We start from the raw sequence: 24,689 nt of genomic DNA, 5'->3' as shown, positions 1-24,689 counted from the left end.
ATGGCTTCACTTATACTATGTGGAACCTAAAACACACACACACAAAATTGAATCGGACAAAACAGAAACAGACTCATATAGAGAAGAAACTAATGTTTGGTGGGGAGGAAAACGGGTGAGGAGGTGAACAGGAATAAGAGGTACAAACGTCAAGTTATAAAATGAGTAAGTCACACGTATGTAATGTACAGCACAGGGAATATAGTCAACAGTATCGTAAAAACTTTGTATGGTGACAGATTGTTACTCTACTCATGGTGATTACAATGTAAGGTCTATAAATATAAATGTTGAATCACTATGTTGTACACCTGAAACTAATATAATACTGTATGTCAGCTCTACTTTCATAAAAAGTAAAAATAACCAACAACAACCATAATAAAACAAAATCCTCAACAAAAATCCTCCAGTTTAGTCAGCTCAGCATGAGGCAAAACAAAGTACACTGCGGTTCCGTGTAGCACCTGAAGCAAGACCACGCTTAAACAGAGAGCGAACTAGTATCTTCCCATGAATCTCTCTTATTCTCCGTGTTCCCCACGACCTGCCGGGATCAACTCAAATCAAAAGATTTGATCCTCGACTTCTTGCCCAATAGGAGACATGAGTAAGTGTTTCAAAGGAGTTTCTGGACTATTATTTTCATGTGTTACTTTACCTAGGAACTGCTAACATAGAGAACTCTGATACGGAATTTTTAGTAGGTACCAAAGTTGAACTGACCTTTTTACTCAGCTCAGAAAACTCAGCCAAAAACTCAGTTGGCCATGAGATCTCATGAGATTTTAAAGGAGAGTGTGAAAGAAAGAACGTGTAGGAGACACACAGCAACACTTTCCTTTAAAATACCTTTCTAGCTCCCTATGCACCACTTAGCGGAGGAGTTGGAGCTTCCTTGGGAAATCATGTGTATACTTCACATATAATTAAAAGAAAAAGCTTAATTTTTTCTAATTACAAAGATATTTTTGTATCATTAAATTTATGAAATACTGTATGTCAATAATATATTAGATACTAATTCTTTAGCCAGAATTCTAATCTTCCACTAAAAAACCAGTTACTGATTTAAACAAAATAATTCCCTTTATAATGATCTATGTTACAGAGTTTCTAGGAAGAAATTACTCTGATGGGTGAATATATCTGCTTCGAGTTCCCTCTTAGCACACACTCCAGGGTTATTTTGAGTAAGTGATGTTGCTTAGTTAAAACATATCATTTAAGGGGCCCCGCTCATTTCAAGTATCAGTTTTGATTCGAATATTTTTGAATAAAGTTGTTAGTGTAATACATATTTCTCTAATCTATTATTATTATAATTCATAATATAATGTAATGTCATAATTAACGTCAACATGTTAATTAACCTGTACTGCTTAGGGACATCATTGTGAATACCCGGCAATGGGTAAATGATAACATCTTCGTAACCGAGAATTTGCCGAGGAATGTGGAGCTAGTCCCTGCCTGGGTTTCCGGTATCCTTTTTCTTAGATGGCAGTGTCTGTTCTTACAGCCTTTCTGCCTCCCTTGCTTTGGCAGGAGGCCACCAGTCATTTCTTGCTCCTATCATATGTCTGTTATTTAGCAGGCTTCCCTGTCTCCATGGAGCTCTTTGTTGATTCTAAAGTGGTAGAAAGAGCCCCAGTCTCAAAGTGGGGTCTGCCACAACCAGCGGCATGGCCCTGGACAAACCACTGGATCGCCTTAGGCATCTGCTTCTTTGTCTACATGATGAAACTGGCCTGAATGACCTTGAAGTCCAACCTTAAGACTTTACGAGGAATCTTGCTAACAGCTGAAAAAACTAACATCTAAGCTTATTATAACTGTCCAAACAAAGAACAAACTCTCATAAAAGAACCTCAGAGGCTCCCATACTTTGGTGCATAGAATTTACAGCATCTTATTTTTGTTATCATGGACCTTTGGGTCTTACTTCTAGGTTCTTGTTATGTTTTCATAAATATGACTCTTAAATTACTTCCTTCGCATAGATGAGAATTCAAAATGAAATTTTCTAACACCCATAGAATACATTATACCTTTATGAAAACTTCTGTTTCTAAACGCATTTCCATTTGATATATCAACAAAATGACAGCGCATACTAAAAAGTGATTTACCTATAACTACATCATGACCATCAACCAAGCCAGCAGAGAAGAGCTCCTGAGAAACGCCATCTGCCGTATCTGTCCAAATAGGAAACGAATATGTATTAGAAACAAAAAAAGAAATAAAAATCAGCAGTCCAGTACAATGTAAAATATACTTTTTTAATTTACAAAAATTACCCACATGTGTTTTAATTCAACGATGAAGATTCTATCAAGAAGAAAAATCTTTGTCCTGTACAGATGCATCTGGCTATTCATTCAGCAGAAGCTGTTCAAAATTATTGTCTCACTTTTGGTGAACCAAGAAACTTTTGCCCTTTGGCTACTATTTCAATTAATCCTCAAATGCACCTATAGAAGTTTCTTGGAACTGGTCCCTATGGCCCTGCTTTTCTTTCCTTCTGAGGTCAGTTGCAGCCAGCATCAATCCTTTTCAATCATTAGTAGCTACTGGGTCAGAATTTATGGCAAAGGTTAAAGAGGCAGCATTTGATAGAACCTTATATCTGGCACAGACATCCTGTGAGTTTGTTGGACTATTAAGATGAGCTATTTAAATGACACTGATCATTTGATTCATTTCCTTAGAAAATGTGGTTGAAGAAAAGAATACAGTTCTCGATGAGTGACAGGAGTTAGCAATCTCATAAAGATGGGACTGAATTGGCTGTAGCAAGTGAACTTGGCTGAAATGACTTGATTGAAAGGCTATGAATGAACATGATAATAGTAAGGGGTCTGCCTGAAGACCCTGTAAGAGAAACTGATAATCCGCAATGTGTTCAAAAGAACCATTACGAACCCCTATGTGGTCCCCATGGCCTTCTGATGTTCTCACAAACATCCAGAACGGTAGCTGGATAAATAAGAAACCAGCTCAGCAGCAGGTAGCAACCTAGATGGACATTTGACTTTCAGTGTCTTCTAAAGTCAGGGAAAACATGAAAGTATAGCTGCTGAATCAAACAAGCATCTAAAAGTAACTGCAGTTTGCTATGCCACAGGCTACCTTCAACACAGTGTTTCCTTGTTAATGTGTTTTAGACGTCGTAATGACGTGAGAGTGTGTGTGCGTATGTGCATGCACATGCAAGCATGTAACTGGAGGACAATTATCTTTCATAATTACTGGGCTTTAAAGGGCTCAGCCCAGTGTCTGACACATAGTGATTACTCAATAAATAAAACTGTGGTGATGATGGTGCAGCAAAGATCATCGGAGACGCATCTTACACTCTTGTGCACTCTCTTTCTGCCTTTCATACATGGCCCGAATTCCCAATTCTCCAATAAAAATCTGAGAGCCAACGTATATTCTTTGTACTTCCAAGAAATTGTGGTATTCTATCATTTCACTCCTTGCATTTCATAATGAATGAAATGAAATAAAAAAGTAGAAATGGAAAAGAAATACATAGAAATCTTATAAACTATGAAATTCTACATAAGGTGGGCTTATCTTGGGCCTTGTACTTACTGCTAGAAAACACCTTATAGTATTCTCTTAGGAATAAAATGATCCCCTATCACGAAACCTCAGGTAGCTAACAAAAGGTTCTACTGGGGATGTGATCTGGCTTTATGAAGCCAGCTACAACATTCAGCTTCACAATCTCCAGCTTCCTGGATGCCACCAGAAACTTCAGAAAAAGAAGCCTATTGAATTAAAGGGCTCACTAGGGCACACAGCAGGCAGTCATTATATTTCTACTGATTGATCATCTGTTAAAGCATCTGAATGTGTTACCATCATCTCTAAAGTATCAGTAAGACCTTGCACTTGAGTAAGGAGCTGCAATCACAGAATGTAGTTGAAAATCAACAGTCAAACAAAGCCACACTGAGGGCTAGCACTCAAACAGAACTAAAGCAAATAACACTCACAAATGGTTAAAGTCTATAGCATCACCTACTATTTTAAAGGACTCCTGGGTACCAAATGAGTCACATTAAAATAGCAAACAGATCGTGCAGGTTGGCCAAAAATGGAAATGTTCCACGTGAGTGTGTGTGTGCCATTAAGCAGTTATTTTGTATGCACATAAGTAATATATCAGTAATAGTTTAGAACAGAAACATGAAGGTAATTGGTAGTTTATTTTTCTTTAAGCTGCTTAACATTCCTAATGTGTAAACAGGTTAAATAATCATATATGCTCTGGTTCTCAGAGTACAGAGCAACATAATGAACACAAAGGGCTTGCCCTTGAAGGAGGGCAGAGAATATTGGATATATTTGTGTTAAATATTCTAGACATGTGTACATATTTATGTGTATATGCAGCACAGACGCCTTACACCTGGGGAGTGCATGCACAGAGGTGGTGCAGACAATGTCTGAAATGCAGGCAGCATCAGTAATCACAGAGTAATCACAGAGGTGCAGTGATATATCCATGGCGTGTTTCCATTACTAACAGCCTGTGCTCACTGCCCAGGGAGGGTCAGTCATCATCTAGAAGCTAACACTATGGCTTCCGTCTGGGCGACAAAAGCGGAGACTCCTATCTAACAATGACAAACGAGGCTGCCAAAGCCAGCGCACAAAGCCAGGTAATACCGATAGGGCTATCTTATCCCCCAAAATCCTCCACTCAGAAATTCATTTCTTTGTTAGCTCTTTAAATTAAAATTGATTTTTATTGCCATTGTTGATTTAAAACAATCAGATGAAAAGAACAAACCTTAAAAATAAGAATCCGTTCTTTTACTTACTATACTCGAAACATTATATCATTACTAGATTTTATCAATGCATTTGACTGATATATATTTTTATATTATGACAAAATAGCTTTTTTTTATTCTCTCCCAAGGATATTTTTTCCATTGCTTTTCAGAGACAGTGGAAGGGGGAGAGAGAGAGAAACATCAATGTGAGAGAGACACATTGATGGGTTGCCTCCCGCACCCGCCCCAACTGTGGCCAGGGATCAAGCCTGCAACCAAGATAGTGCCTTTGGAGAGAATCGAACCCGGGACCCTTCAGTCCGACGGCTGATGCTCTAACCACTGAGCCAAACCAGCACTGTACAATTTCACAGACTGACTCTAAATTGTCAAGGATGGATGTTCCCAGAAACATCAGTTAGCAAATTCATTAGGGCCTTATTTACATTATTTTGTAAAAGGTGCTTTAAATGTTAGCTTAATTCAAATATGAAGGAAATCATTAGAGCTCTGTGCTTACACAGGACCAGAGATCAGAGCCAGTGAGTCATGACCAAGTGTGGTCCAGGACCATATTTTGTTTGGCTGGCAGCGTTTTTTTTAAATCTGAACCTGAATGTATTTAGAAGAAAACTCTCTAGTTTCCTGAAGTCCCCACCATTAACTTAAGCTCCTATAAACATTTAAGTTTGGTTTTCTCACAGGTGATAAGAGCAGAGAGGTCAAACAGAGAGGTCAAGCAGAGAGGGTAACCGATATCACCCCAATACATTAAAAAAAAAAAAAAAGCCTACTTTAGGGTTTGCCAAATTTTAGCAAATACCATTTATTTATTAATCAAAGAAAATTTACATGGGGATCTAATACATACAATAAATACAATGTATGTATTTGAAACCAGAGGTCAGGGACAACAGTTCAGTCTTAGCATTTGCATCTTACTTTCACTTCTCTAGGTTGTTATGGTTATAAACTAAACAGTGGAAATAGCAATTTTGTTGAACAACTTAGTCTTGTGGTCTCTGAAGCCTGTTCATAAATGTTACTTATCCATTAATTAACCCAAATCACCTCTCGCCTGGTGATAGATACCAAGAAATATGCCACCGTTCTACGACTTCCAGGCATCCAGGAGCTGAAAAAGGAACCGGTCTAGCCTTTAAGCTGTTTCAATAACTATTTAAAATACTAAAATTGTGTTCAGCTGCAAGATTGGCATTATTCCTACAGAGCTGCTGTGCCTGCAGCAGAGGCCACAGACACTCCCCAACATAGGCTTTGTGCAATCTGAACTGAGTACAGGGGCCAAGTATGTTACCTTTCTGCATGGTATCAGTTTGCTGCTCAACCCTCATTAGAACTGCTATATGCGCCTCACTGCACTCCTAATAACATCCTTTAGACCATGCATGGCCATGCCTGCCAGCACTTCCTCTCATGGCTGAGCTAATATGCTTAATTTATACACACGCGCGCGAACACACACACGCTGTGTAGCACACATCACTGGAATTCATGTAGTCAGTAATGGTTCAGTTGGGCTTCCCTACAATTATCAGAAGTCCTTCCTTCCCTCCCTTCCTCCCTCTTTCCTTCCTCTGTTTTTAGAGAAAGCATTTCTGAATAGCAAATTATAAACATGTGCTTGTAATCAATTTCTGAAATGTTCTTTGTAGTAATAAAATAACAATTTCAATTAAAACTCACCTCTTCCTGGAGTAAACTCAAATCGTATATCATTAAGTTCCTTTCTGGAGTTTCTGAAATATATAACATATAGCACATTAAAATCGAATGAACAGAGTTTAATCAAACTAAATGTATTACAATTTTTACAAGATGCTACTAACATGTAGACAGCATTTATAGTCTTGGGTTACTTCTAACTACTTCCTCAACTGAAAGTGATAGTTATGAAAATAATAAAGGGAGATATTTAATTGATTGAATCTACCTTATCTAAACCTGCTCATATCACAAAATTCCAAAAACAAAATGTTCATTTAATAAATCTACACTAAATTAGTAACCTTAGATATAATTTCATAATAGACATTTTCAGAAGCTTTTAGTTTAGAATAAATGATATTCAATACATTTTTCCTATTTTTCTGAGAAAACAGTACTTTATTAATTACTTTTAAAGTGAAACAAACAGAGAAGAGAGTTGTAGCCATAAAGTTCATGACAGCACTTACTATACTTTAAATCACACAACAAAATGTCCAGAACAAGGTATGTCTTCCGTAGTTAACATTTTTTATCTAAATAGAGGGGGCTTCTGACTGTTGTGAAATTATCCATTGAATATGTAAAATTTTATTTAAGTAAATATAAAATGCTAACATAAATTATAATATATACATACAGGATGGGGCAAAAGTAGGTTTACAGTTGTGAGTTCATGAAACAGTTTATTCTTGTATTATTATTTATTTATTATTGCATTATTTTTCCATATGAACTGTAAACCTACTTTTGCCCCTATCCTGTATATATTCAATCAAAAAACTAAGCGACACTGGGGAAAAACAGAACAAGTAAATAAGATATGAGTTTTTCATTCATATTAATTTCAAAAACTGATAATAAGCAGAAGTGAGCAACAATTAGAATGGTTTTAAATTTTCATAAGAACAGGCAAACGTTATGACTAACTCAACAAATGCTAAATGAACATTAATAAAAACATCTTAAAAAACGGCAGTAGAAAATATGAAATAGTAATTTCTATAAGAACTCAGCTACTCACTCAGCTGCCTCGGTTGTCTAAGACAGAGACAGAAATAGCCTGAACACCCATCTGTAAACACTGACCTTCCGGTGCCTGGGGTCGGATCAAATCCTGTTTAGTACTCCAGCTTTGGTGCTCTACAACTCTGGGTGCTCTCTCCTGGTCTCTACCTACAGTGCCCAGATCATGATGATGCCAACCAGTCTCTGGGCCCTTTTTGTCCATAGTCTGATCTTAGGTCTTTAGGCCCTAACACATTTCGCAGAACTAAGTGTGAGGAGGCCCAGAAAGACAGCAAAGACATGGTATAGACAGAGAGAAAGCCCTTCTCCCCAGTGCCTGGGGAGGCTGGCCCAAGACTAGCACCTTTCCACAAGCAGAGAAGTCAAGAGTCAAGAAATCAAGGGATGCCAGGCCTGGCGTGGCTCAGTGGTTGAGCATCGACCTAGGATCCAGGAGACTGGGGTTCAATTCCTGGTCAGGCACATGCCCAGGTTGCGGGCTCCATCCCCAGTCAGGGGCGTGCAGGAGGCAGCCGATCAATGATGACTGTCTCATCCCTGATGTTTCTCTCTCTCTCTCCCTCTCCCTTCCTCTCTCTGAAATCAATAAAGACATATTTAAAAAAGAAAAATAAACCAAGGATGCCCCAGCCCAGGCCACAGACATAAGAACATTGAACGACTCTGCATCTCCTCTCAGGTGTCGCCATTTTAACTTTATTGCTACTGCTCTCAGAGATAAAATGGGACTAGGGGACACCAGAAATTCCTACAGCTGTGCTTCTTTTCTGACTTCCTAAGAATCTGAACACTGTGAAAATTGTGAACTCTCTAAAAAAAATAGGCACATGACCGACACAGGAAATTGCAGACAACTGTAGATGGTTCAGAGATCATCTTGCACCCTGGAATAAGGGACCCTACCCTGGGGTGGCGTGTGCCATGAGCAATCAGTGCAGCCAGTGGGGAGGCTGTTTGCATGTTGGACTGTTTAAAGAGCCTAGATTTTCTTTCTTTTTTCTTAATAAACTACCTATGTCACCACACATTGACATCAGCAGTTCTCAAACGTTTTAGTCTTAGAACCCCTTTCCATTCTAAAAAGGTATCAAGGATCCCTAAGGAGCTTTCCTTTATGTTGATTCTATCTATCAAAATCTATTGTATTGGAAATTAAAACTGACAAATTTTAAAGTACATACTACTTTACTTGAAAATGACAATAACTAACCCATCACGTTAATGTAAAATTTTTCTTATGAAAAATTACTTCACTTTCCAAAAGAAAAACAAATCAGTGAAAAGAGTGCACTGTTTTCTAGTTTTGTAAGCCTCTGGAATGTCTGGCTTAAGATAGCTGGACTCCCGGCCAGGTGTGGCTCAGCGGTTGAGCGTCAACCTAGGATCCGGGCGATCGGAGTTAGATTCCCGGTCAGGGCACATGCCCGGGTTGCGGGCTGCAGCTGATCAATGACTCTCTCATCATTGATGTTTCTATCTCTCTCTCTCCCTCTCCTTTCCTCTCTCTGAAATCAACAAAGATATTTAAAAAAAAAAAAAAAAAAAGATAGCTGGATTCTTAGGTTTGCTTCTGTTTTCAATCTGTTGCAATATTACATATCATGTAGCCAGCCACTGAGAAGCTTCACTGTACACGTGTGAAAGAATGAGAGTGACAAGAGGCAAATAATCTTAATAGTATCGTAAGTATAGTTTTGACCTCATGGGCTCCCTGAAAGGGTCTCAAGGACCCCTAGGGGTTCCAGGAACACTCTTTGAGAAACACTGATATCAAATCTCATGAATCAAATCTCACTGTATCCAACAATCAGCCTTTGAGGTGCACAAAGCAGGTATGACTTGTTTTCCATTTTTTAGGTACGCTGTTCAAAGCTTTCCCAAGTTTTACAAATTTGAGGACTGGCAGAGTATGGACCAAGAATTCTACACTGTAAATACCTACCTAATACAAATAGAGATGTTCAGTTCCTTTCACTTTTGAGAGCAGAAACAGCCCCCAAGATTTTCCGTCACCATAAAAAGATCAGCAAGCACTCGTTTATCTAACAGCCTTGGCTGTGTGTGCTGTATATCAGCAAAGGCTGAATCAGAACTAACACTATCCAGCAGGAGAAAAGGGTCACCAGGAAGCAAGTATTTACAGCGATTTCATAATGAAATGACAGAAGAATAAAAAGATGATGGGAATTTGGTTTGGAGCTCATTTATGTCACTGTTCCTTTTTGCTCTGTTCTTTAATCAGTCTTGTCTAAATTATTTTGTTCTACTAAGGCCATAAGAAGAGAGGTATAAGGACGGCATCCTGAGAATATCATAAGGCACACCACGGTCCTTTCAATGTTAATACCACAAAAGTAATATCCAACACCCATAATCTCTCATCCACATCATCTGTGGCTCAAGGAATAGAGGTTGCCCAGTCAAGTCATTCTTTTCTGGCTCTGAACCTCCAGTACCCACCTTTGAAAAGATCACAGTGATTGATTGCGAGCAGTAGACTTGCCTCATCAGGATGAAATATAGTTGGGAAAATGCCTAATTGGATCTAACCACTGAAGGTCATTCTTTTATAAAGAATTAATCTTTTCAGACTCATGCTTAACACCTTTAATTGAAAGTACATTTACTTTAATTGATACGGCACAGGGTACCCTTGATTTCAGGGAAGCTGAAAATAGGTATGATGATTTAAGGCCAGAAACCAGGTCTGTGTAATTATACAGAGGAAACATTAAAAACTTGAGAGTAACAGCTTCAAGACCCAGGCCACCTTCGATAACTTCTATTAAAAACCCTTTAAACCTGAAAAAAATAAAAGCCCAAAACCAAACTCTTGAATTTGGCTGGACACAGCCCCTCGTTTCTCACTGTATGTATATATTGCGTCACAAAGGCAAATGCCCACAGGGCTCAGGCACGAAATTTTTTAAAAATAGGAGATACAATTACATACATGGTTTAAAAATCAAAAGGAACAGGATTCTGTGTAAGAAACAGCCCTCCCAACTCCTGTCACTCTACTACTGGTTGTCCTCATAGAGATCAATGCTTCCGGCCCTCTGTGCGTCCTTCCTGAGATGTTTACTGCACAGATGAGCAAATGTACACACACAGTTCCCGCTCGCCTATTCAATATAAACTCAGTAATATACCTTGAAATTTCTCCATATTGGTTCATAGAGAGCTTTCTCATTCCCTGTTTATAGCTATATGGGCATTCCACTGTATGCTATACCCTTCTCAAAAACCAATTCCCATTTCTATGAACAGGTGGGTCCCAGTCTTCCACTACTATAAACAATGCCTCAATGAATGACCTTGTTCTTATGTCATTTTGCAAATATGACTATAAAAATAAATGTCTAGAAGCAAATTGCTTGATTAAAGGGTATATGCATTTGCAATTTGATAGATACTGTCAAGTTTCCCTTCCTTTAAGTTGTACCAATTTACCCTCCCACAAGCTAGCTGTCAGAGCACTGCAGAAACTTTAAATGAGTTAAAGCAGGAAGTGTACGTTAAAAAAACACACACACACAAACAAAAACAAAGCAGCCGTGGTTGGTATGGCTCAGCAGGTGGGAGCATCATACTGTATACCAGTCAGGGCACATACGCAGGTTGCGGGTTCGATCACATCTGCAGCGGAGCCAGTCAGCTTGTTCCCTGGAAGTCTGATCATGTCACTCCTTTGCTTAAAGACTCCATTTCCTCCCCTTATTCTTAAAACAAAATTCAAAATCCTTAGCAAGACCTTCCAATACCTGCTTCTGGCTGTCTGCCCACCCTCATCTCTGCCACTCTTACCCCGCTCACCTTGCTGCCACCTCCCACCTCCCCTTCTTCCCCAGACATAAATTTGGGAAGAACAATTTGAATGGAGTGGGGAAGTCAAAAGCCTGGCAGGAGTGGGTTCAGGAAAGGAATGAAGTCAGGGGCAATTCTTTTGAGAAGTTTAGCTGTAAGGGGATGAAGAGAAATAGCTGTTATAAGAGGTGTTTTCGTGGGGGTTTTTTAAGATGGGAGAAAAGAAACATATTTGTGTGTGGGTAAAACATAGATTAATTAGTAAAGACGGAAATAGGAGAGGGGGGAACAGGGTTGTTTGTGGAGGGGGAGGACCTTGAGCCAGCTTCCCCCACTGCTTGGAGGTGTCCCCCTCACCTTCCCTCCACCTGACTGACTCCGTCACGCTCTGGGACCTGGCTGTGTCTTTCCCGGGACACCAGGGAAGGAGGCTCAGGGTGGCGGGATGAGGGGAAGCCCCTTTCCTGTTCGCTCTCCTAGCCTCCCGTTCTGGGCTCAATTTTGCACACATGTAATCATACGGCTGTTGCTTTAATGCCTGTCTGTGCACTGGACAGTAAGTTCCCAAAGAGGCAGGCCCTCGCCGTGCTTGTTCACTGTTTCCCCCGCAGCACCCAGCACGGTGCCGAGGGAACGCGCAGACCGCATTTGCTGAGCGAATGGATGCACGTGAGTAGACGCGTGAGTGAGTGAATGAGGAGTTTACCAGCCTGGCCTTCCTGAGGCGCCTCTCCCTTGGCCTCTGTGACGTCACCTGCTTCCAGTCTTCCCCGGCTCTCTGGCTGCCCCTTCTCTGTGTGTCCAAACACGTCCCCACCTGCCTGCTGTGCCTTCAATGCCTGTGCTCCATTCTCCACCAGTCTGTCCTCCCATTCTCTCCCCGATGACCATTCCAAATCCACAGCTCAAACCCAGGCCCCGCCCCAGAGCTACAAGCCCATCATCCAACTCCCTACACAGCGTCTCCACGCGACGTCGGGGCAGACGCCAGAAAACTCATCACATCCGAAATGGCATGCATCGCTTTCTCTTTCAAAGTAACCTCTCTGTGCGCTCCTTGTGGCAGTAAGTGGTGGTAACAGCCAACGAGCATGACCAGGGGGTTACACCCCCGTAAGATTTCTCAAGTCATCTATTTCGCTAAACTCCACTCCTACTGCCAAGGGCAGGTCACCATCATCTGCCAAAGATGGGAATAAACGACTCAACAAACAGAGGGCACGGACCCCACCCGTACACACACAGAGGAGCCACAGATGTGCAGCGAAAGGCAACAGGACCTCAGCGAGCGAGCGACCTCTTGCTCAGGGTCGTCTTGGACAGGGGAACTGCTGTCGCCCAGGAAGGAAGCCGCTGGACTTAATGAGACAATGCCAATGGAACAGTAAGCGGAAGGACGCCTGCCGCGTGAGGCCAGAAACAACGAACTGGGAACAGAAAAAGCAGCCTCCCGTGGCCGGGCGGCGGCTGCTCTGACGCAGTCCCCATGCTCGTCCCTGGGCTTCCCCAAAGCCGGGCCTTGAGGTCGGCCGACCGGACGGCCCTCCAGCTGGACACTCTCACCCGGGGACGGTCAGCTGGGCGCGCCTGCCATCCAGCCACTCACCAGCGACGACACCCAGTTGGCCCTCGCCTCTCTGACCTTCAGCGTCCTCTCAGGAAAGAGGGGAGGTGACGCTCCCTCACGAGTCAGATGAGCTGTGTGAAAACACTGGGCCCCTCGCACTGCTGTTTGGCGTGACGGTGCCTTGCATTTTGAGGCTCACAGAAGTCGGGGGGGTCATAGCTCTAATCCTTAGAGTTTACAGCCTTCCCAGGGAATGACAGTGGACAAATGTAAAACTACCAGGAAAAACCCAACTGAAATAAGTGCTTCAAAATAGTGAGTCAAGAAGGAAATATCAGACTGATTTGGAGAAAGGGGCATTTCCTCCCCCACTTCATTCATCCTTCACATTCCCGTCAAGTTAGTCTTCTCTGGGGTGAAGGTCCGATTACGGAATCATAAAATTTCACAACTGCAAGGGGTCCCAGAGGTCACCTAAGCCATTTCTCTCGCTCTGCAGGCAAAGAAAGTGAAGCTAAGGAGATTAAGTGGCTTCCTCAGGATTACTCAGCTGGTTAAGTCACACCGCACTTCATAAACACTCATTGATCACCTACTAGGTGTCAGGCCTATCCTAGGAGGCATTAATGGCAGAAATGACACCCAGACGTGGGATGGAGACTTCTGGATGGCCGCTTTCTATTCTCACTTGGTGGTTCCCAAAGTGCAGGCAGAAATAATTCCCCCTCCCAATGACACACCTGCCCCTCGGTGAGAAGTAATGCATGCAGGGAGAGATGTTACAGATGAGAACGTGTTTCACATATAACTGAGGTGGTGGCAGAAACAGAGGGGGACAGCCACTGCTGTGCCCATTAGCACATGCTCTGAAGCCCTGTCTGAAATGGAAGCTCTCCTAGAAGTATCTCTCTCCATATACCATGAGCCGTATGCTCTGAGACTGTGTGAATAACTGAGTCATATACCTACCCCCCTTTCAAAGCCAACCCTTGCATTTGACTTGAAAAAGAGCCTTTTGGACCAGTAAGTCTAAAAAGTGAAAGTGAAAATTCCTTTCAGCCTTGTACTTCCAGACACCCAGAAATATGCCTTTGACCTAGGAATTATAAGTTGGTGGCATCCAGAATTCTTGTCTGTACCAACCCATGCACCATCACACAGCGCATGACCAATGTCAGATAGGTCAGGACCTCCTCCTACTGTTTCCTTTAAGAACAGCAAAAAAAGAACAGGGACTAACATACATATGGACATGCGTGTGCACACACACAGGCGAGATTTTCTTCAAATAAGGTATCGACATATCTTGAAGAATCTGACCTTCCATACTGGCTGTCCGCAGGTTTTTCTGCAACTAAAACCTCAGGCCAAGGACCTGACACATCCCACTGGCTAGCGGGCAGCCTGAGGGACCCTTTTAGATTTGTAACCTGTAGGGAGCAGTCTGGCTGCTTATGACTCCACATAGCTGACACCTAAATTAGAGGTGCATGTGCAGAGCCCTGCATACAGAAAGTGACACTGTGAAATGTTGACACCCATCAACAAATCACATGCAAAAATATTATCATAAATAACTGCCTTTACTGTCTACATAAAAAATAGTTTCATCTAGAAATAACCCAAACTAAATTAAGGTTTGTTTTTTCTCTTTAACAGAAGCCTCTTGAAAATCTCCAGGCCTGCCAAGCAGAGGACATAGCTGTTTCCTCTCCCCCTCTCCACCCACTCTCCAACCTAAACAAACACAGACCTTTTTCTCTCCAGTACATACTTTGGAAAATCATGAAAAGCAGGAAAGTGGAAAGAGTAACAAAACAAATACACATGACCTACCATCCAGAACTTTTTAAATGGTAACATTTTGTCATATTTACTTCAGAGCTTAGTACATAAAACTTTAATACTGTTTTACCTACACGATACAAAATTGAATGTGTTACATCCCAGCTGTGGTCAGTCATGAGTGAACAGATTACTGTGAAAGGGCTCTGCTTCCTGCCAAGATTACAGAACTATATTTTCATGGGTAGCGGCCCTTTTCAGCATTTAGAATGTCCTGTGAATATATTTATTGGACTGATTTTTTTACCTATGGGGCAAAAGGGAAACAGAGTGGAGGCATAAAAACTACAATCATTACGTACAGCTGGTAGGAGCGGAAACATTACAGCCTAGTCAAAGTGCACATTTTTTAGTAGCAGGAAAATTGTTGAGTACACTTGTTAGGGGTTTTTGTGCATGTCTCTTGATGGAAACCCACTGGCATAAGCACAGAAGCAGCTTTCATCAGCACCATTTGTGCCTGGAAGTTTGGAGTGTGCTGGGGCTTACTGGAGAAAACCAGGCCTCGTTACTGTTTCCATGGTGGATACCGCTCTTCAATGCATCAGACTCCCAAGTCAACGTGCCAAGTCCATTACACTAAAAATGTAAAGGCATCTCTAAGCCATGGACTCAATAAATGTCCATTTGGGCTCTAGATATCATGTCATGGCAGATGCATTTATGCAGATCGATACAGTATACGGGGAGGTGGTTGGTCCAGGATGAGTCCATTTTCAAGAAAATGGAAGTTTGCTTAAGGGTACAAACTATTACAAACTAATTGTTATGGGCAATTATCACCTTCCTTGCCAACAGTTTATTTGGTTTAATTCTTGCAAAAAGAATGGTAAGTAGTTTCAAAATCAAACCAAATATAAAACTGAACATTTGATTATTAAAAATAACAGAAATTAGTTCAAGGGGACGGTGAAAGAGATGCTACAGGTACTGGAGATGTCAGTAACTTCCACGGAGCACTGAGTTCAGCTTTGCTTGCAGCTCAGGAAAAAAGTAGGGAGGGATACTGCATGATATAGTCCTTACTTTATCAAAAAAGAAACATGCAAGGCAAAAATTTTTCCCCCTTGGCATTAATACCACAGAGAAACTTTTTATGGAAGCCACTTTATAAGAGACACTGAGTAATGTCTTCAACTCTGTGTTGCAGAAAACAGAAACCTTTTTCATATAAATGTCTTCAACTACGTGGTGCAGAAGATGGGAATGCTTTCTCCCATGTGCTGAAGGCACAATATTAACTCTTACCTGAGTGATGGCATTTCTGCTGAGAGTGGAAATAATATAGCTGAGGTACATTGTTTCCTGATGATTTACCTCAATAAAGTAAACTCCAAGAACCCGGGGAAATGAATGGCCTATATAGACTGCATTCTGATGCCCCAAAGCATCTTTGTCAAGTTCTGCAATGGGCGCTTTCATGACTGCACTCTGACAAGTATTCGAAGGTGCCGACGATCTGTGTGTTGATTAAACACAGATCTTTCACCTCAGCTAAAACATGCATGCGGAGCAGAGGTGACGTCTGCTGTGACCATGTAGGACACTAACATGTCCTCCCCGAGAGAGGTGGCTCACTAACTGCTAAGGGAGGTGGGCTGCAGGGTGTCTGAACTTCAAAAGGAAGCTCTGTGTCTGGCCAAGAACTTGGACGCATGCTCAGCTGGACACCAAGCCGGGTCGCTTCAGAACAGAGAGAGGATACCATTTTGCCTAAAAGTTTTAAAGACTGGGTGCTACTAATCAAGAGAGCTAACCATCAAAGAACTTTAGTATAAGCTGCAATACTATAAAGTGAACAGACGACAATAAAATTCTTTAAACTTTAGATCACAAAAGTAGCAGAAACCATGTTTTAACTTTCCGCAAACTACTTTCTATTTGCTTGTTTACTGTAAATGGACAGATGTGCTTTTCACGAAGGAAGTATAAAAAATGTGCTCTGCTAGGCTAGAGAGGGGAAAGGGGTTTAGAAGGAAAAGCCAAAGGGGCTCCAAAATTACTGAAATAACAGTAGAGCCTTTCTCTATTGATTTGAGACAAAAAATGTAATACCCACTGGTTATTAATCAAATTTAAGAGCATCAGTTGATAAGAAATTAAGCATACCACTGAATATCCATAAGAAAGATAAAGGGTTGGCAAAAGTGATCAATTATGAGCATTTTAAGCAAGTGTGCAGAATTCAAAAGATGGGCCAGAGGAGCTATGATGCTATGTCGGGCCTGTCCCTAAGAGTGCCCAGCATAAGTGTGGCACATAAGGAAGCTCTCAGTAAATATTCAAGGAACTGAAATGGGCCAAGCAGTACATTATTCCTCCTTGCCTGCTGCATAACATTATATTAAATGTAAGCATATTTGATGAAACTCCTGTGTATGGAGGTAACTAACCTTACAGAAATGACTCAATAACAACTAATAAAGTGTTGGAGATGAGGGCATACAAGTTGCCACCTGGGCCAGAGCTATGATCAATAGAGTATATGTCACATTAAGATTGAATCTAGGACAGGTAAATAGGGTCTGTTGTATTGAAGAGATTTCTGGCCAAGAAGCTATTCCCCATGAGCAGGGAGCCAACAGTCAACATCCAAGGCGGTGGGCTCAACCTGAGTAAGACTCACATTAAATATCAGCTGTGGACTAGTCTGCCTGACACCAAGGCTCTGGGTGGCTGAAGAGGGTTTACATCTCCAGTTAGGAAATGCTGCAACTACGCCACCTCTCAGCTATGTCTATAGCACACCTATTCTTATTTAAGCGTAGAAGGCAATGGAGCACAGCTTCTGGTAACAGGTTGCTTCTTCACCTCATCTCCTTCCCTCTCCCCTACCTCTAACCTTTGAGTTGGTTTTATGGGGACTCAAAGGAGAAGAAAACATGCTTTTTTATTAGGTCCACTCAGCCTATCATAGCATGGTTTCTGAAAACAACATTCTTGAATTTAAATACCAACTGTAACATCGACTTGTAACATTGACTAGCTATGAGACTGTCTGGCAATTCACTTAACTTTCCAAGTCTTAGTATCTCTATCTGTCATACAAGGTAGTAACAGTAATGACTTCATAGGTAGCTAAGAGGATTAGGTATGAGGAGGCAGATACAGTAACAGACACACAGCAAGCACTCAGTCAGTGCAGGTTAAATAATAACAACAACAACAGTAAGAATAAATATAATCTTTAGCTGTTGAGTTCTCCCTGTCAGATACTGGACCCTGCCCTGAGATCTGTCCTTTTTCATTCCTTCACCAAACCTGAGAAGGATTGTAGGTGTCCAGACCTCCACTGATCCTACAGTAGCTTCTAACCATAAACCCCAGCATCTATAACACGATTTCAGGGGGTACAGGTCTCTCTATCTCCTTAAGAATCTCAATAATGTTTACGTTATGGGGGCTGGTCATTTGGAGTTGGAGAATGGCCCTCTCCAGCTGAGAGTCTGAAGGAAACAGAGACTGGTAACTGGGGCTGCTCTGGAATCCTTGGTAATCTTCAGAGGGTGCAGTAGACACATGCAGACCAGAGAATTACCCTGGCAATCCCTCCCATACCTCTTTCCCTTATGCATAATTTAAACTCTCTGCTTTGTTTGGTCAAATCAAAGATCATGGTTTATGTAAAGGTAGAAAAGTACAGCAGTTAAGGTGGAAACATGCCTAAACCTTCTGCCTGATCAAGAGGATTCCCGAAGAACAGAGACACAAGAAAAGCACCTATTTTGCCAGCATTTCAGGCAACTCCCATCCTTTGCACCAGAAGAGAGCGCACACAACACACCACTTGTATTACAGACTCTCCACCATCCGGGGCCCCTCTGGCTCGGGAAGGCTGAAGGAACAGTACTCCAAGCTCAGAGTGCTATTTAATTGCGGCGCTCATCATCACTGTCATTACGGCTCTGTCATTCAGAAATGCTCTCGGCTATTAGTGACAGCATGGAGCGCTATGAGGATGATATTTCCATGTTTTGTATTCTGAACATTAAAAACCAGTTTGGCTCACCAAATGAGCAGCGGGTACCACGCTAATTATATAACTTTTCAGAACACTAATAGGATCTCCCACTGGGCCAACTCGGAGGGAAAAAACACGGCACTCATTTTTATCTGCACCTCAGCATACTGACCTCCTCCAGCCGGTTGATGTGGCCATTAATAAAACATTTTTAAATGACCTAAAAAGGCTTTTTGTGAACCAGAGCCTGGATCTGGCTGCCAAACAGCTGTGTGCTTGAAAGACTTGGAATTGGTATCGCAGTTGGCTGTTGACGATACGAGCTTGTTCTGGGAATCTCCTATATCTAGAATGCTGTTCACACTTTTGATTCATTACAAATGAAAAAAGATTTCCACTCTTGAGGAGTTTTAAAAGCTGGGAATAGGATGCCTGTGATGATAACCTTGCTTTGCTTGGGATACACTAAGATATGATTTAACTTCAGTACCTGATGTGGGATCACCAACACACTTTCTTACAAGCAACTTTCGATTTTAGAATAACAATTTAAAATAAAAATATTACTAGTCTTACAATTCTAAAATATCCTAATGGGTAGTTCTTAAAAGAATATCAGAATTTGATATTTTACTTTGCCTTTCTTCTGACAAAAACAAGTAAAAATATGCATCAAATATAATTCTTTAAACTTCAAACAAAATACATAATATGCCACTTAATTGAGTAGATGTGATCAAATCTGGGAACTAGGAAAGATGTTACACTGACGGTGAGTCAATGAGGGAAGCAGAGAAACTCATTCAGTTTAGATACACAGAGGACCCAGGCAGGTGCCGTGTGAGCCTTGGGAGGAGAGAGCACCAGGAGGTGGAATGACGCACCGACTGTACCCAATGCGCTTCCACATCATAGAATCCAGGCCTGGAAAGAAAGTCTACAGCTGAACAGGCTGAGGCGCATTAAAGGTGTGAGTCTCAGAGGGAAGGGGGTGGGGGGGAGATTAACCAAAGAACTTATATACATATATGCATAACCCATGGACACAGACAACACTGCGATATGCCGGGGGTGGGGGTGGGGGTGGAGGGGGTCAATGGGGGGAAGAAGGGGGACATCTGTAATACTTTCAACAATAAAGATAAATTTAGAAAGTGTTTGGTGTGCTATCCCTTGGGAGAACTCTCATCTCAGACTCTGGGACGGCGAACGCTTCTTTCCTGGCCTTTCCAATGTCTACCCCGCCCCACCCTGCCACCCCCCACCCACCATGCCCTCCTGAAACACACTCGGAGAGCCAGGGAGCTGCGTATGCTGGGCAGTCAGCGGGCACAGAACCCACGTCATTCCCCGACTCCACATCTTCTAAAATGAACTCACAGGTATACACTTAGCATACAGGGAATTCAGTCTGTGAAACTAGGGACAAAATGACTGAGGAATGTCCATGTCCCTTTGCAGGTCTCTTACATTGCGGCCGATGAGAACGGGCCGACCGAGGAACACCGCATAACGCAGAGTCCTTTCTGCGGGATCAGCCGCGTCCGTGGCCGCTCTGCCGATGCCGAGGGAAGGGCCGGAGCCCCCGTCCCGAGCCACCCGGGAAGTTTCAATCACCAGGCTAGACTCAGAACTCCAGCACACTCAGAAACGTGTCACCATGTGCTTCCAGGGCAAACGGGGGCCACGTTACTGATTTCTTCCTGGCGTCGGGCCCTAGACTTGGTTCTGGCCCTAGACCTGAGAACACAGTACCGGCCCAATACCTCTGCCAAGCTCTCTTCTAAAAACTGGCTTTACTGTTCTCAGTGGAGCAAAAATGTTTACTCAAATAATACGGCAACAGGTTCAGGAGCAGAGACTTCAAGGGGAAACGGTGACATACACTTCCAGACCTATCCGGGAATCTCCGGCTGGCCAAGCTCTCAGAACAGTCGCACTGGGGCCCTGCGAGGCCAGGGTCCCCCGCAGCCGCTCTGCTTCTGCCTCCCACCCGCCAGTCGGGCCCAGCAGCGGGACGCGCACCGCCCACTGTGCCTGCTCTCGCCTTCGCCCCGCCCTAAGTCTTTTCAGGGAACAGTTAGGAGAGAGGAGAGACAGAGAGGTGGCTATGAAGAGGCTGCTGCTCAGCATCTCCTCACTAAAGGGATCGCCTGCGAGCACTCAAAAGAGGAAATAATGATCGCTGAACTCCGGCAGGTAATCACTAAGAACAATAAGCTAGGAATAACCTAATTTCTTTCTGTGCCATCACGACAAACTCAATTCCAAAGGAAAGCCTCGGGCTTGCTTTGTTAAGACCAATGCACATGTTAGGACATGGCGTGAATTCTTTCAGAGTAATAACAGAAATATCAATTTCTTCTTACAAGGAATGAGTTATTTTAGTGGGCTTGGAAACTCTGTAACGATCAAAGGGTCTGTCCATGCCCTCCCTGACTCTGTCCACATGGGGATTTGAGATTTGGCTCAGCAGAAATGCAAACTAAAAAATCTAATCACTACTTTTTAATCTACCAAATTAAATTAACAAAGATTACAAAATGGTAATAGGAAACGTGAAATGCTCCCAAGGATACAGTCTATCAGACTTTCCCCTGCTGCCATCCAGAGTATAAATTGATACTACCTTTTGAGAGGGCTGGTTGGCAATGTTTCCAGAATTGTAAAAGAGTTATCCCCCTTGATATATCAATTCTACATCTATGAATCCAACATAACAAATATATTAAACATCTAAGTTTTCTGAATAAGAGCAATCTTTAGAGCATTTCTTTTGCAGCAAAAATCTGGAACCAAATAAAATCTGCAATGATAGAAAGATAGTTTATTGCAGTTATTAAAATGTTATTTATAAAGGACTTTTCATGACCTGAGAAATGGTGATAATGTAATACTAAGTGTAAAAAGCAGGGTACAAAACTTCATATATATTATAATTGGAATTAAAAAAATGCAGAGTAAAAGAAATAGAAGAAAATACACCAAAATGTTAATCATGCTTATCCCTGAATGGTGGTTAGATGGATAATGTTCTTTTTTATAACTGTCTGCATTCTTCAAATTTCCTCTAATGAACACCTATTACTTTTATAATGCAGAGTAATAAAAAGTTCCTTTTAAAAGATTCACTAATATTTGAAAGAGAGGCTGTGCTATGATTCATCATCATTTGGGTAAAAAAGACTTTTTTTTTAAAAGGCAAAGAACTGAACTAAAACTTAAAAAACAAAAGCTACCCAGTGTTTCTGGTCACCAATGAGGGAGGGACAGTAAAATGGGGACCCCTTGGGCGCGGTGTCGATGACAACTTGAAACATTCAGAGAAGCGTTACATGACATTAGCTAGACTCAGGAACAAAGCCTTGTCTATGGCACAATTACAAACACACACAAGCATGGAGGAAGTGCCTGAAAGACAGACACCAAAATGTGAAGAGGTGTATTGTTTAGTTGGAACACTTTGCATTTATTCTTTGGAACCAGCCCCCACCCTGGCAAAAAACCACATTATTGTTATTATAACAAACTTACTTCAAACATTCAGCTCATTGAACAAATAAGGCTTGAACAACTGAAAATGGGTAAGGAAAAACGGTGAACACTGACAATTTCCTTATCCCCTTTATAAACATTAACTTAAAATAAATCCATATAATGAAATGATTTTCAACCTTTTTCATCTCATGGCACATATAAACTAATTACTAAAATTCTGCGACATACCAAAAAAAAAAAAAAAAGGTATAATTCTTTTGACTCATTCACACCGGATGGCTATTGTTGTGTTGGCTGTTGTCATTTTTTTATTTGATGATTTAAGGGAAAATAGATCAGTGCCCCTGACTAAACAGTCAGGTAGTGCATGTTTTAAAAATTCCTGCGACTCACCAGTGTGCCTGCCATGGCAAACCAGTTGAAAATCGCTGATATAATGAAATACTACTTAGCAATAAAAAGGAAGGAGCTATTCATACATGCAACAACATGGATGAACCTCAAAATAATTAGGCTTAGTGAAAAGAGCTCTCTTTTAGTACACAGAAACTCAAGCTGCACAAGTCCCATGCACATGTCCCCCTAAATTTTATGCATTATGGGAATTGAGGACATAATACATCTTCTAATATACCCTAACATATCAATTCTATTTTCAAAGGGCTTCTTTCCAATTCCTTTCATTAATACATCTAAATAATATTTTGGTTTTTAAATTACTTGGTGTTATGCCTATTTAACATAGCAGATAGGAGATAAGAATGTGCTTCATTTATTTTTTAACAAGTGTTTACTAAGCTCTTCTTAGGCAGAAATCGTGCTAGGCACAGAACATATAGTGAACAAAAGACCGGATCCTGGCCTGCCGGAAGCTTACCACCTGGTGAGAACATCACAGGACCGGTCTCACTAGGAGCAGCTCATCTTTTTTACTTTTTTTCTAACAAGTAAAATATTAGCATGCTAAAACCAACATTACTGTTTGTGATGATAAACATTTGCTACCACTAAAATGAAAAATATCCAATCTTTCTAAATCTTAAAGCCAAATGCTTGGAGATGTATTTGGAATGCAGCATTTAATGTAATCCAAGTTCCCATGATATACTTCAGGCTTATGGAAAAGGAAGCCATTGATCACATCTGCTATGCAAAATGATTTGCCCAAGCTAAGGGCACTTCTATATTGTATGGTTTAAAATTATGGGCTGTAAATTGAACAGTTGGAAAAAAAGTATTAGAGGCTCATTTTTTAAAAATTTGCATGATCTAGCCCCACAGTTCCTTCTCTGCAGCATGTTTGCAAATGAGGGCTCCTCCATCTGGGTGACAGACAAATCAGCTATTAAATGTTCCTATCAGAACGGCAGCATTGCTATTGCTCATATAATATCTACACATAAGAATTCTCTTTGATCAACACATTGCAAAAGGACACTTCGGTTGTCAGGACTCTTACCTTGGACTAACTGCTCTCCTCTCCCTGCCAAAAGCACTTCCTTAACTTCTCTAAGCTCAGCCCCTCTCAGGGTTGATCAGAAAGAAAAAAAGACATGGACTTTAAATTAGCCCCTAAAGAATTAACTTTATGCTGTAATTCAATGAGGACAAGCCCTTGACTTCTAAGGAGGGCCAATCTAAGAAAAGGTAATTCAGGAACACTTTTGCACTTTTTGCAAAAATACAATAGGTCATATTTTCTGCTATGCTACCCAAGGTTCTTTATAGAAAGAACCATGAGATAAATTTCTCTTGAATTCAGTTTCAAGCAAAAGCTTGCCTCTCTATATAATCTTTTAATTGTACAGGTTTACTTTCATCAGGAGAGAACTACAGAGACAACTATAATTTCCTGGTTGCTAAGAAGCTGAGAGCTAAATTTACTTCTCTGTGATTATAATTTTATCACTTTGTGTTCCTGGTCCAATTCTCTTTCCATGCTCAAAATAGTTTTAAAATCTCACGTTGTCTTCATTTTCTTTCTTCTACTTTATGTTTTCATATTGTAAGTTACCTCAAATCTTTTCTGGGAAAAGGCAGGGTAGAAATAACACATCATTCACTGGCATCATGTGGGTAAATCAAATGCTTGCTTCGGTTTTGCTTCCTCCAAATAGCTCTATGGTATGTCACATCAATTCCCCTTTTCCAAGTCGTTATTCAGTATGTTTTCCATGCCCATCACAAAGCTCCTCTGGTTAAGCAATTCTTGCTTAGTTTAAAACAACACGATTTTAAAAAATATATATTTTTTACAATGTTTACTCTCCCATTTTGTGGACCATATAAGCCTTCCCATAATTTTACACGAGTTATATGTCCAAGTCCACCGGCACTCCTTCGTAGAGAGCCTGGGGACTGGCTCATGGGCTATATTTCTAGCCTCTGACAAAGGAGGGCACAAATCCAGACAGAGAGGAAAGTAGAGCTGAGGGTTACACCTGAACCAAGAGACTCG

General features: G+C 41.4%; 1 protein-coding gene across 1 annotated transcript in view; it reads right to left on the bottom strand.

Annotated features, from left to right (window-relative positions):
* STK39 (serine/threonine kinase 39) overlaps positions 1-24,689 on the bottom strand; it is a 245,975-nt gene that overhangs the window by 45,739 nt on the left and 175,547 nt on the right. The window contains exons 15-16 of the mRNA XM_087819800.1: positions 6,504-6,556; positions 2,133-2,201 (exon numbers count right to left, since the gene is read on the bottom strand). Of these exons, the coding sequence (XP_087675926.1) occupies positions 2,133-2,201; positions 6,504-6,556 (122 nt within the window). The remainder of the gene's footprint in view (positions 1-2,132; positions 2,202-6,503; positions 6,557-24,689) is intronic.

This window comes from Miniopterus natalensis, chromosome 8 (assembly GCF_054644295.1).
Source record: "Miniopterus natalensis isolate mMinNat1 chromosome 8, mMinNat1.hap1, whole genome shotgun sequence".
Taxonomy (NCBI): Eukaryota; Metazoa; Chordata; class Mammalia; order Chiroptera; family Miniopteridae; genus Miniopterus; species Miniopterus natalensis.
The sequence above is the reverse complement of the archived record's forward strand: the minus strand, read 5'-3'. Positions and strand labels throughout refer to the sequence as shown.